The sequence below is a fragment of the Triturus cristatus genome, chromosome 6, assembly GCF_964204655.1.
Source record: "Triturus cristatus chromosome 6, aTriCri1.1, whole genome shotgun sequence".
NCBI lineage: Eukaryota > Metazoa > Chordata > Amphibia > Caudata > Salamandridae > Triturus > Triturus cristatus.
In genome coordinates this window covers 1,346,147,332-1,346,162,008 of record NC_140589.1, presented here as the reverse complement: position 1 = coordinate 1,346,162,008, position 14,677 = coordinate 1,346,147,332, and the positions used below count along the sequence as shown (strand labels likewise).

The following is a 14,677-nucleotide window of genomic DNA, read 5'->3' as shown; positions in this document are numbered from 1 at the left end:
CTTACAACAGAGGTCGTGCCGCAATAACATTCGTATATTAGGAGTGCCGGAGTCAACAAACATAGGCCGTATGGAGGACTATATGGCACGCCTACTGAGGACTATGTTCGAAAGAAGTGCTTTTTGCATAATGTTCATAGTAGAGAGGGCATCAATCTGGCTGCCCGACCCCTGCCTGGAGCTCCCACCAGATCGTTGCACACACTGGATTATCAAGACACTGCTTTGAGGCTAGCTAGAGAGCAAAAAACTAATTTCCTATGAAGGCTGTGACCTGGCCCTTTATCCGGACTTTACAATGACTGCCCAAGACACCAGGAAAAAGTTGCTCCCAATGAAAAAGAAATTGCACCAGGCCAACATCCCTTATGCCATGATGTTCCCCGCGAGACTGTGGATTACGTACCAGCGTAAACACTTTCACCAACCCTCAGCACACTGCGGACTTCTTGAAAGCTACTCTCCAGAGATCTCCTCGGCCTGATCCAGATCTGAGCACTTCCCACTCCAATGTAGCCCTATCTGAAATAGAGTAACAATGTGAGAACCGAGGAGAGTTGGTGCTGCGAACGTCATGTTTTTCTCCACCCTGCCGCATGTGGGGAACACAGACCCACAGCTCAATGAGTCACACTAGGCCGCGCCAGATGCAGGAAACTGGCATCCTATGGTCCATCGATAAAGGAGCACAGCCATGACAATGCCACAGGGCTGCACAGACCTGTTCCCGGAATGTCACCTGGGAGTGCCAACGAGAGGGCAGGGTAAACTAATCGAGAACCTGGGCACCCTCATGTTCTACGAGGGGAGATTACCGTGCCCTCCAGTGACTTCCCATAGAGACAACCCTAACATGTTTGACTGTTGGGAGTTTTATATTCTTTCTGAATCTTCTCACTATAGAAGAAGTTGTTCTACTGTTGATTTCCCTTTTGGAAGAGACGGGGGGCGGGGAGGTGGGGGACGTAGGCCAAGGCAGGTTTGGGCTTCTGATGTGGGTGGGAGACAGGACAGAACTGCTGCTCGGAAGGTGGGACAGTTTCAAGCGTTCTATCCACAGGCCTTACTATCAGCTACTGCACTGCCTATACAGTACTTAACTACTTAACGAACGCAGTCCATTACATGATTATTGTATGTTCAATGACGCACCCAAACTCACTTAGATATAACCTTATCACGTGGAATGTGAGGGGCCTAGGGAATCCAAGGAAAAGCAGACTTGTTCTGCCCTACCTAGATCGCCACAATATACATATTGCAATGCTTCAAGAGACTCACATGGGCCCCACATCACAAACTACTTTTGCATATTGATGGGCTTCGTATAGATGCTGTTCGACATACTCAAACTATGCTCAAGGGACTGCGATTCTCACAGGAAAGTGTACCACATGTACCGCTAGGAGAAATGGCGGACCCCCAGGGTCGCTACTGTATTACATGGGGCGGCTGTCATCCCAATCCATCACGCTTGCATGTTGCTCTGGCCCAAACAACGATGACCCTACGTTTAATATTCTCTGGGGGAAAATCCTGGACATAGGCTTCACATACGTGGCGTGTGTGTGTGTGTGGGGGGGGGGGGCTTTAATTTAACCCTAGACCCAACGATTGACCGACAGAACCCACAACCATACCACACCACTATACGGGGTCCCAACGACACTACGAGATCTACACTGCACATGACCTGATGGACGCATGGAGGAGTCTGCATCCAGCCGACACAGAGGGCACAGGCCACCCTCTACGCACTCCACGTGGTCGAGAATAGATGGGTGGCTGCTCCTTATAGAGGCTCCTGGTCACTTGCTCAGGGCAAGTGGGGAAGTAGATAGGTGTAGAGGGTGCTTTTGAGCCTTCAGGCGCTCAATTGATTTCAATGGGAAATCTCCGGTTTGGAAAAAGTCTACAAGCTCGGGGACGACGATTCTTCAGGTGCCACCACCACTTCTAGAAGTAAGTTGGGTAGTTGAAGGATAGGTAGGTACCCCGGGATTGGGCACAGGGGGCTGCAGGGTGCCAGGTGCAGGGGTGCCTTTTGGTGTCGGGAAATCTTACCCTCTGTTGATCGCGGTTGGGGGAGGGGGGGGGGGGGCACCTGGTTCTGAGGTTGCAGGCTTCTTCAGGAGTGTCGAGGGAGGACCCTGGGTGCCAGACTCGGGGTGGCAGTTGCCGTGGGGTCGTCCTCGTGATCTTTGTTCACTCCGGCACAGGCCAGGCTTGGCGGGTGCAGAGTGTGAAGGGTTCGCGGTTCCGGGCTGCTGCCAGGGATTAGAAGTAGATTGAGTAGAGAATCTACTCATGGGAGCCCCAGGGGTTTAGAGTCAAAAGGTAGCCAGGTCCTCTGGGGTTTGTGAGGTTGCTGGCCACAAGAGATGCCGGGTTGGAGCAGGTGAGGGTCGACAGGCCCGTAGGGCTGGGGCCAAAGCAGTTGGTGTCTTCCTCTTTTTAGCAGCTGCAGGGCAGGTGTTCTTTCTTCTTGCTCTTATTCGGATTTCGGAATCTGGAATAGGAAGGTTCAGGGTGCCCCTAAATACTAGATTTAGGGGTGTTACAGGTAGGTGAAGGGCAGGGACCAATGGGTCCCTGTCCTGGGGTGGGTACACCCCCTATCCTACCTCTCTCCTGTGGGAGGGGGGGCAGTAGCCTAGTCCTGATTGGGCAGGGCTTCCCATCTTCAAGATGGCGAGAGCACAGATGTGCTTCACATCGCCTCCCCCACCTGAGGGGTGGGGTTGGCAGGCTGGCACATCCCCTGTCCTTATTTGGGGTTTCCGGCCAAGCTTCCCACCAGAGTGGGAGGTTGCAGGGGCCTGGGGAAACTCTCAGGCGGCATGCCTTTGAAGCTTCCCCCTGCCCATCCTGGGGGAGGAGATTTAGCACCTTGCCCAGGATGTGCATTGTTGCAGACCCAGGAGAGCAGGGGCTCTCCTACCCAGGGGTCCAGCAACATGTCTGCTGTGTGGCAGCCTAGGCAGCTTCAGAACAGACGTGCATTGTAGGTTAGGTTTTAGGGGGCATCTCTAAGATGCCCTCTGGGGTGCTTGGTACATTAAAACCCACACTGGCATCAGTGTGGGTTTAATGTGCTGAGAAGTTTGATACCAAACTTCAGTCTTTAGTGTTGCCATTATGGTGCTGTGGAGTTTGTGTTTGACTAGCTCCCAGCACCATATACTCTTAAATGGCAGCACTGCACACAGTGCCCAGGAATGGACCTGGGTACTGTAGGGGCACAGGGCTCCTGCGCCCACACCATTGGCATAGGGCACCCAGCTAGAGGGGTGGCTGATTTATGCCATGGCAGTGTAGGTGGTGGGCATGGCACACAGGGATGTGTGCCATGTCGACTCTTTGTTTTGTCTTGTACCCAGACACTCAGCCTGCAAAGGCAGAGTGTGTGTGTGTAAGGGTACAGGGCCTCCAAGGGTGGCACAAGGAGTGCTGCAGCCCTTTGAGGCCTTCCCTGGTCACAAGGCCCTGGGTACCTAGGGTACCATTTACCAGGGGCTGACATGTGGCCAGGGTTTGCCAATTTGGGTTTTGTGTTTTAGGGAAGGAACATAGGCCCTGGGCACCTGATTGGCAGGAGTCCAGGGCACACTCAGTCAAAGTACATTCAGCAATTCAGCAAAAAGTGGGGGCATACCATGCAAGAAAGACTGCACTTTCTCACACACCACACACAAAGTTATCTCTAACTCAACTCACCATTAGGGGATAATACAGGAAACGTACCAAAGAGGAGTCCGTAACATGCACCTTAGGGCACATCTCTTTAGGAAGCGTGGATACATCACAGTAGCATCACTTTCAGCAGTATGCAATGTAAATACCCCATAACCACCCATGCAAGAATAGAATTGTGCTGCGCCTATGGCACAATTTTTTTTCAATAATAAGTGGAAAGATCCCAGCTTCGTAGAGTGCAAAGCAGCATCCTTAGTGCCCACATGGGTAGACTCAGATTATGACTATGGGATTGACTGGGAGGTTGAGGAGAAGTGTGAACAGATATGGTTATAGGAAAGTAGAAGGTACACCTCGGGTGGGGAGAAAATGTTTAAACCTAAAAAAGCATTTAAACTAAAGTCACCTCTTCTCTGTTTTCTAGGAAACGGCATGGTACCTGTGGGTCGCAACTCTGGATGCAACAGCACAATTTATTTTTCGGATATGCAGCAAGGCACCTCCAATCTAATGGACCTCAACTAGGTTTGTGGAGAACACCTCTATATTCAACTGCCTCCTCAATGGAATGGACTTTGTACATTGGTGACCAAGTACGAAATTCACCTGGTCGTTCCAGCAGTCAATATTTCCCACCTCCATTCGCATCCAATGACAGGCGATGTTACCTTGCTCCACAGACTCCGGGGAACTGCTCAATACTTTGCCAACTATGCTTTTGATTGCCTTCCCCAAGAATTCCACCTTTTCAACCAAGCCCAGCTCTTTTTCGGGAGCCTCATCCCAATGTTCCAGATAAAAGCAAATGACAGTTGGCTCAAGGTGACCCACTAAAAAAGACATGCGGGCCATCAACAGTACCAGGGATGGGCTAAATGCTATCAAGGAAGAACTGCGCCTGCTGAGGCTTATGGATTTAGAGCACAGGTATGTCCTGGAAATGCTAACTGAGAGGGAAGGTGGACTATGTCGCAAAATAGGAAAAAGCTGCTGCACTTTTGTGCCTTCGAATGATGCTGAGAATGTATAACTCACAAAGGCCATTGAGGACTTGGACAATTTAGGGAAGAAAATGTTTGGAGGAAGGAGGTGCCAGGGCAGACAAAGGACTGGTTCAATTTTAGCTGGATGCCTTCATGGCTGTCTGCCCTCCTAAAAAAAAAATTGTACCGCTCTACGGTGTGCTGTTGCTTCTATGTTGCGACATACAGATAGTATGTCATTGTGTGTCAAGATTCAGTACTTTAGAAGGGATGAATTATGCTAGCCCAGGAATATACAGGAAGACCATTCGTGAGGACAATGGACCAGAGAAGGGGGATTAACTAGCAGTTAGAGATAGTTGAGATCACAACGACTGGCTTACACTTATTACAGACCCCTGCTGACGAGCCACTACCAAGTAGCTACCGCTACACCACTTCCCAATGGTAGACACCTAGTAGGGGGGGGGATTTTAGCGTAGATCGTTATCGACCACTAGCGGACAGGCCTGAAAGAGAATATGTAGAGTTAAGATCACTACTAGATAAGCAGGACAAAGTGTCCCTATATTACTGACATGCCCTGGATGATCAAACAAGAACAAGGGCCAGCCAAATATACTAAGTTTTGTTAAAAAATGAAGAGGAGGGAAATCAAGCAGGGTCCCGTTTTACCATATAAATGTCTTAAGGCAAATCTGCCCCACACCTGAAGCATGAGGCCCACATATGGCCCCACCAGCCAGCAAATGGGAATCAGTTAACACAGTAGGCCGTATGGCTCTCTGAATAAATTCACAACACATCTCCTCTGCGAAGGACACACGCCCCAGCTCAGTCTTCTTGGTAAACAAACTCTCACCGAGCCCCCACTACTTTGTTGTCCCCGGAGAGCGATTCTCTTCTAATGAACACTGACCACAGAAACAGGGAACATCTCGAGCTAAGGTGAATAACAAAACAGGGAAATAAACTGTATAACCCTGGAAAGGCAAAACCTTTAAACTAAATATAACTGTTCTACAAGCCTGCTTCATTCACCAAGTACAAAGTTTTCATGAGGGGAAGCAGTAGTGGTTGGAGGAGTTGCAAACAAAAGGGTGTGCATGTAACAGTGAAGGCAGAGATGGGTTATCAGCTTTATCAAAATACTTCATGCAAGCAGTGTCACTAAAAGGACCATAATACGCCAGTCCATCCAAGAGCCAGTGCCCACATAAATGCATCCTTCATGACCATCATGACAGCAACAGACCCCACTACTGGAACAGGACTAACTTTACAGGAAAGATCACAAAAGGTAGTCTAAAGACAAAGTATTGGACGCGTTTGAACACACATTGTGTCCTTCAGCCATGAAGGCAATGAGCCGATATCAAAACCAAAAAACATTGAGTACCTTCAAGTCAGCTCACATTGTGGTCAAAATAAAGGAGAAAAACACAGGGAAGTCCAGAAAACTGTTAAAGGGTAGCACAACTGTTTTATCAAATAATGCTGATGAACCATCCTAAGAGTCTGGCACACAACTGGTAAAAACATGTGCCAAAGAACAGTTCAATATCTAGTTATGCCCAAGAACAGGTCTTAATTGTGGGAATCGGGATAGATTGGCACACAAATATTTGAGAGCTCCTTAAGAAGTGTCTAATAGACTTTGCCTTTTAAGTCACTGAATTAGAAAATTGCACAATTTTAACCTAATTCTTACCCAAGTGAAAATTTTGTATTTTTTCAAGAATTTATTAAAGTTGCAAATTTTCCTCAAAGTAAAATATTAAAGTGAAAATGTACCTGTTTGAGCTGCATCATGGTCAGTGTAAAAAGTGTTACAAACTGTTCTTCATACTGGCTGACGCTCACTCCAGCGATCTCAGTGAGGCACTTCAAGGAAACATTTCGGAACATGGGGACATTTAAAAACTGCAAAAAAAATATCTAGTGAAATTACTTTTCTCCATGCCTTTTAAAACCATAGAAAATTGAACCTTTAACACAAGAAGCGCTTCAACAAATATAAACTTTCAGATCATTGGGGTGGAGGGTGAACAAGTTACCTACCTTTGGTGACTCTGGTATAGAGTGTTTAGCCACACATCTCACTGTCTAATATTCACAAGGTTTCAGACAGAATATGGAAACTTTTCAGAAGTACATCTGTATGTGGGTAGGTGGTGCTGTGCGGCTCAGCAAAGACACCTTTCATTTCTAGAAATGAAATGCGTAGCCTGTATAGATGTCACTCCTGCGCACTGGTGTCAGTTGCTTTGAAAACGGTCAGTGACCCCAAGCGCAGAGCCCCAAAAGCAAATTGGTGTGCAGATTCCTAGGCTTGGGATTTTAATAGGTAGAGGACCACCATAGAACAGGGAGCACAGGAGGGTCGGTAAAGAATCTCAGGTTGGATAACGTCTCAATCAGAAAGGACATCACAGAAGGCAAGTAACTTATCCTTTTGCTAGTGACGTCAAGCCACATATTTCTCACCTTTTGAAAAGAGACCGAAGCAGTACATGTTTGGAGGTGGGACTGTGTATGGACTCAAAACAGATTCTTAAATTAGAGCGGGCAAAATGTCGCTCTTGGCGTCCCGGACTATCCAGACAAAAGTGCTTTGTGAACAGTACTTTGTGAACATATCAGACATATTGAGGAGTAGGCTAGGCTTGACTTATGCAAGTGGAGCAGGTAGCAGATGATATTCTAGACTGCAGGCCTAAGAGGGTATAGCATCTCAGTGATGTAGTAGTGTAGTAACGCTGGTTCTGAAAATACTATACCAATGCAAGCTATTGTGTGCACAGAGTCCAGTGGACCTATATGAAAAAGACTATAGGAAACAAAATGGACTGAATAACTATACAAACAAGTACACACCCATGGGTAATTATTCAAAATTCATATTTTTTATTCAATATTTCATACGAAAAGAGGGGAGGGAAAGGAGATATATATAAACACACATACGTACATATACACACACACCTCTTTGTAAAACCAGATGTTAAATCAATCTTTTGTTGACAATTATCTAATGATGCAATCCCATCTATGCAGTATAGTCCATAATCTATACAGTCTTTAAAGCAATCCAAGATCAGTATTCTTATATCACATTCATATATCGTATTTACAATGGATGTCCAAAAACCAAAGGGGAAAAAAAATATCACAGATGGGATTCAATTACATATATCGTTCATGGCTAATAATAAATTCTATGCGCGTTTCAGCCTTGGGCCTTCATCATGTGTGAGAAAGTGGCTCTGTATGGAATATGCTACTTACCAGTATGCATCTGTTCTTGACATGTAGAGCTGCAAATCTTCACACTTGTGCATAGATCTCCATCTGGTGTTGGGCCCGGATGTTTGCAGTTTGTTTTTCCTCTTGGAAAGTCTTTGGAAGTCACGAGGTGGGTGACTCATCCTTTGGATCGTATTGCGCATGGGCTTCGGCTCCATCCTCAGATTGTTTTTCGCCAGCAGGGAAAGATGGAGCGTAGTAGAAACAGTGAAGATGCCCATGTGTGTGCTATCTAAATAAGAAAACTGGGACAGATACAGGTAGCCAGGGAGGCGGGTGGGCATGTGTAGATCTGCAGCTCTACATGCCAAGAACAGATGCATACTGGTAAGTAGCATATTCCATTCGAGGCACACGAGCTGCAGATTACACACTTGTGCATAGATTATATAGCAGTACCCACCGTTAGCGGCGACCACCCGTATCTGTTGCAGTGGTTTGAAATAACGTTTGGAGTACAGCCTGGCCCACACTAGCTTGTTGCTTAATTTGCACATCTACACAATATTGTTTGGTGAAAGTGTGCGGTGTTGATCATGTAGCTGCTTTGCAGATATCTAATGGGATGTTCCCTAAGAACGCCATGGAAGCCCCTATTTTTCGTGTAGAATGGGCTTTCGGGGGAATGGATAGCGTTCGCTTTGCTTTATGGTAGCAGATTTGAATGCATTTAACAATCCACCTAGCTATCCCCGATTTTGAGATGGGGTAACCTTTGTGCGGTGGAGAGAAAGAAACAAACAGTTGTTTGGTCTTACGGAAAGGTCGTGTTCTTTGAATGTAGTAGAGTAAGGCTCGTTTGACATCGTGTGTGAAGAGCCCTTTCTGCAACGGTCTGTGGTTGCGAGAAAAATACTGGTAGTTCTACTGTTTGGTTTAGGTGAAAGGGAGAAATGACTTTAGGGAGGAATTTTGGGTTGGTACGGAGAACAACCTTGTTATGGTGCATTTGGAGAAAGGGTCCTTGAATGGTAAGTGCTTGTATCTGACTGACCCTTCTAAGGGAAGTGATGGCTACAAGAAAAGAGATTTTCCATGTTAGGAATTGTAGTTCGCATTTGTGCCGAGGTTCGAAGGGAGGCCCCATTAGCCTTGTGAGAATGAATATGCTACTTACCAGTATGCATCTGTTCTTGGCATGTAGGGCTGCTGACATTCATATCTGTGCATAGATCGCCGCCTAGTGTTGGGTCCGGATGTTTGCACGTTGTTGTCCTGAAAGAGTCTTCGAAGTATCACGAGATAGGTGACTCTCCCCTGGACCACAGTGCGCATGGGCATCCTCTCCATCCTCAGATTGTTTTTCGCCATTGTGGCAGTGATGGAGTAGATACAGTAAGTGATGACCATGCTATACAGTAATTCTGAGAGCTGCAGCCGCTACAGGCGCCGGGGAGGAGGGTGGGCGATATGAATGTCAGCAGCCCTACATGCCAAGAACAGATGCATACTGGTAAGTAGCATATTCAGTTCGAGGCATGTGGGCTGCTGAATTCATATCTGTGCATAGAATACATAGCAGTACCTCCTATTAGCGGCGGCTACCAGTGCCAGCTGCAGCAGTCTGAAAAAGAGTTTTGAGAACAGGCTGTCCTACAGCTGCCTGCTGTTTTGAGTGTACATCTACACAGTAGTGTTTGGTAAATGTATGTACAGTGGACCATGTGGCTGCTCTACATATTTCCTGTAAAGGAATGTTTCCCAGGAAAGCCATGGACGCCCCTAACTTTCGTGTTGAGTTGGCTCGTGGGGGAATCGTTAATGTGCGTTTAGCTTTTTGATAGCAAATTTGAATACATTTAACGATCCATCTGGCTATACCTGCTTTGGAAATGGCGTTGCCCTTGTGTTGTGGAGAAAAGGCAACGAAAAGTTGTTTTGTCTTCCTAAAGTCCTTAGTTCTGTCTATATAGTACATGAGGGCCCTTTTTACATCTAGTGTATGGAGCATTCTCTCAGCGACATTTTGTGGATTTTGAAAGAAAACAGGCAGTTCAATAGTTTGATTCATGTGGAACTGCGATATTACTGTAGGCATGAATTTGGGGTCAGTACGTAGTACGACCCTGTTTGCGTGAACCTGTATGAATGGCTCTTGAATGGTTAGTGCCTGGAGTTCACTAACTCTTCTTAACGAAGTGATTGCTACGAGGAAAGCTACTTTCCAGGTGAGGAATTGAATGTCACATGAGTGGAGAGGTTCGAAGGGTGGACCCATCAGTCTGGTGAGGACCAAGTTGAGGTTCCACAACGGTGCTGGTGGGTGTCTTGGGGGAATTACTCGTTTAAGTCCCTCCAAGAAGGCTTTGATGGCAGGCACTCTGAATAAAGAGATGTGCTGCCTGTTTTGGAGATAGGCTGCTATTGCGGTTAAATGGATACGTATTGAGGTGTATGCCAGATTGCATCGGTATAGGTGTAAGAGGTAACTTATGTTTTGAATGGATGCGTCTAGCGGGTTGATGTCATTGTTGTTGCAGTAAATGACAAACCTCTTCCATTTAGCCGCATAGCAAGCTCTGGTAGTGGGTCTCCTGGCCTCCTTGATGATCTCCATACAGTCAGGTGGCAGGTTTAGGTAGCCAATCTCTTAAGACTTCAGGAGCCAGATTGCCAGGTTCAGCTGTTGCGGATCTGGGTGCTGAATCTCGCCATGGTTCTGCGTCAAAAGTGCGGGTTTGATCCGCAGCCTTTAATGCGGCACCACAGAAAGTTCCAGAAAGGTGGTGTACCATGGCTGGCGCGCCCATGTGGGAGCAACTAGGATGAGTGTCAGTGAGTGCTGTTGCAGTTTGCGTGCCACCAGCGGTATTAATGGCGCTGGGGGAAAAGCGTACGCAAATCTGCCGGACCAGTTCATTCATATCGCATTGGCCTGCGACTGTGGATGTGGGAACCTGGCGGCAAAGCTTCGGCATTTTGCGTTTGTTTGTGGCGAATAGGTCTATCTCTGGATGACCCCACTGTTGGAAGTACGGTTGGAGAACTGACGGATGTAGCTCCCACTCGTGCATCTGGTGGCTGTTTCTGCTGAGCAGATCCGCCATCTGGTTGTCCTTGCCGGGGAGGTGTTCCGCCATGAGGAATATGTTCCTCTGAATGGCCCACTTCCACATGCTCTGAGCCAGATGAGACAACTGTGGAGAGTGTGTTCCTCCCTGCTTCTGTATGTAGTACACGGCAGTCATGTTGTCCGTCCGGATCAACACGACTTTGTTGCACAAGTGTACTTTTAATGCCTTCATGGCTAGGAAGATTGCCATCAGTTCCAGAACGTTGATGTGCATCTTTTGCTGTGTCGTCCATAGTCCCTGCACTGTATAATTGAGTACATGAGCTCCCCATCCCTAGAGAGAGGCGTCCGCTGTCAGTATTATTTGTGGAACAGGCTCTTGGAACGGTCTGCCCTTGCAAAGGTTTTGTGGATTCCACCAATGCAGAGAGTTGTATGCCCGACCGCTCACCAACACTAGGTCTTTTAATTGCCCATGAGCCTGATTCCATTGACGTGCCAAGCACTCCTGAAGCGGGCGCATATGTAGTCTCGCGTGCGGGACTATGAAAATGCAGGAGGCCATCATGCCTATCAACTGCATGAACACTCGCGCAGGAAGGGAGTGTTGAGGTTTGAACTTTGAGATCAACAGTTGCATGCTGTTGATCCTCACTAAATTTGGCTGAGCTGTGGCTGCCAGATTGTTTATCGTCGTGCCCAGGTACTGTCGTACGTGTGCGGGTTGGAGATGTAATTTTGGGTAATTTAGTGAGAATCCCAGACTGTGAAGAAGGTGAATGGTGAGGGACATGTGGCTGGCACATTGCTGGGCTGACTTTGCCTGAACAAGCCAGTCGTCCAGGTAAGGGTAGACGTGAATGTGTTGTCTCCGTAGATGTGCAGCCACCGTAGCTAGGCACTTGGTGAAAACCCTGGGTGCTGTTGTCACTCCGAAGGGGAGAACTTTGAATTGATAGTGCTGTTCCTGAATAGTGAACCTGAGATATTATCTGTGTGATGGGAGTATGGGTATGTGGAAGTACGCATCTTTGAGATCTAGTATGGCTAGGAAGTCTCCCTGACTGAGCAGCGGGAGAACCTGTTGTAGGGTGAGCATATGGAAATGCTCTGAGAGAATGTAGTGGTTGAGGGGTCTCCGGTCTAGTATAGGTCTGAGTGACCCGTCCTTTTTTGGGATTAAGAAGTACAGAGTACACACCCCTGTCCCCTGCTGGTTGACGGGCACGACCTCTATTGCACCTTTTTGCAGCATACTTAGCACTTCCTGCTGCAATAATGCTAAGTGCTCTACGGACATAGGACGGTGCTTTGGCGGTATGTTGGGCGGAGTGGAGGTTAATTCGAGACAGTAACCGTGCTGGATAATGTCCCTGACCCACCTGTCTGTGGTGATGGTTTTCCACGTGGACAGGAACCGCTGGAGTCTACCCCCGACAGGTGTTATGTGGTCGGGGGGGCAGGGAGAGGGCGTCACTGTTTGTTTTTGGGGGAGGACCTGGTGTTGCCATAACCACGTCCTCTGCCCTTGGTGCTGGAGCCACGATATCCACCTCTGTTGGTTTTATCGTAGGTACTCTGTGTGCCCCCTTTAGTGTATTGCTGCTGTGACCCCTGGCCTCTAGCTGCTCCTCTATTCCCGGGGCGACGAAAGGAGCCACTACGAAATTGCTGTGTCTGCAGAGCCCCTATTGATTTCGCAGTGTCCGTGTCTTTTTTAATTTTTACGAGGGTAGTGTCAACTTCAGGGCCGAATAAGTAGTTGGGGTCTACTGGCTGATTTAGGATGTTTTGAATCTCCGGCTTGAATCCTGAGATTCTCAACCATGCGTGTCGTCGTAACATGACGCTGGTGTTGATTGCCCTTGCTGCTGTGTGGGCAGCATCCAGGGCACACTTGATGGATGCATTGGTAAGGAGTTGTCCCTCTCTGATGAGTAGCTCCGCTGCCTATTTGTATTCATCTGGCAAATGCTGGAGTAGTGATTCTAGCGCGTCATAGTGGAAACGATCATAACGGGCCAGGAGTGCCTGTGTGTTGGCAATGCGCCAGATGTTTGCTGCTTGCGCTGCAATTCTTTTGCCTGATGTCTCCAGCACTTTGGACTCCTTGTCTGGGGGAGGAGCATCACCTGTTGTCTGCGAATGGGCTCGTTTGCGAGCGTTAGCAACCACCATGGAGTCCAGAGGTAACTGACCTTTAATGTACATAGGGTCTCCGGGTGCAGGCTTGTATTTTTTTTTCAATCCTGGGGTTTAGCACCCGTGCCCTGGTTGTTTCTTTGAAAATGTCCTTCGCAGGTTTGAGAACTCCTTTTAACATGGGCAGAGTTTTGACAGTTCTTTCTGAAGAGGCGAAAGTGTCCACGAAGAAGTCTTCTTCAACAGTGTCAGAATGGAGTTCTACTCCATGATTGGCGGCAGCCCGTTCTATGAGGGCATTGAAGGCAGCAGTGTCCTCTGTGGGGGATGTTTTGGCACTGTAAAGCTGCGTGTCCTGGGTATCTGGCGCGGTACCCTGGTCTGTAGGGTCATCCCATGCCTGATCTGGGTCCTGCAGATGCTCATCAGGATAGACATCCCCAGGGTAGGTGGTGTAGGAAGGTGGATATCTGACTATGCTTACCCCCAACTTTTTGCCTAGTGTCTAGCTGGTTTTTCGACTTAGTTGGCCTGAGATCCTGCCATTGAGGGTCTCAGGCTGTCTGCTCTCCTTAAAATGGACTCCATGTACCCTAGGTACATTCCCAATTGGTAAGGATCACCTTATTGGACCCTGTACAGTGTACCCTAGGTACCCAGGGCATAGGTGTACCCTAGGCCTCCCAGGGGCTGCAGCATGTATTATGCCACCCCTGGTCTGGCCTTCCAATCAGACAACTGGCTGATCACTCAGCTGGGGCAAGGTCGTGTAATCACCCCTTGCTTAGATATAGTATGCCTATATCTACCCTTATATATAGACACATGTGTACCTATCAGTCACTCCTATGGCAGGCCTTAACAATCCTGGAGGCAGAGTGCTTGGTAACATGTGAGATGGTGCTCTAGCAAGAGCTGAGCCTGTCTGCAGCTTTCGGAGCCATGTCCTTATAGCTGTTCTATGATATAGCCTACCATATACTCTTAAAGTGCCTTATAATCTTAAACGGTTATGGTAACTATGGTTTGGCTTTATCGAAACATGTCGTGTAAGGTGTCTAACACTGTGGAATAATACCCCCATACCAATTCTGGACATGAGGATATTATTCCCCCCTTCTAGAGGGAAAAGACATGTTAAAATCATACTTTACTGTTAGCCTCTGACCAAAGCCTCAGCATCACAAAATGGATGCTGCTGCCACGACACAAGTCTGACCTCCTGCTGTTGGGAGTGATCCCAGCCAGGGAGGCCTGGACAATAGGTTTCCTGCTTGGGGAGGTGCTAGCACCTCCCCAGACAACCTTTAGTGTATTGGGGCAGGGTGGGCTGAAAGGAATGAGACATGCCTGGGGCACACAAGGTGTTCCTTGCATAGTCCAGTTCAAACCGGCGCTGGGGCACTCCAGCCCCAGCTCTGGCGCGAAACTGGACAAAGGGAAGTGGGTGTAACCACCCCCTCCCAGGTCCCACCCATAAGGCGTGACCTAGCAGGTATCCCAGCCCCCCAGATTAGTATAAGAGTGGGAGTTGGGC

The 14,677-nt window shown here is 48.0% G+C and overlaps 1 protein-coding gene across 1 annotated transcript in view; it reads right to left on the bottom strand.

Annotated features, from left to right (window-relative positions):
- Positions 1 to 14,677, bottom strand: part of XPO1 (exportin 1) — a 908,600-nt gene that overhangs the window by 500,985 nt on the left and 392,938 nt on the right. Inside the window, exon 10 of the mRNA XM_085612347.1 lies at positions 6,474 to 6,602. Within this exon, the coding sequence (XP_085468473.1) occupies positions 6,474 to 6,602 (129 nt within the window). The remainder of the gene's footprint in view (positions 1 to 6,473; positions 6,603 to 14,677) is intronic.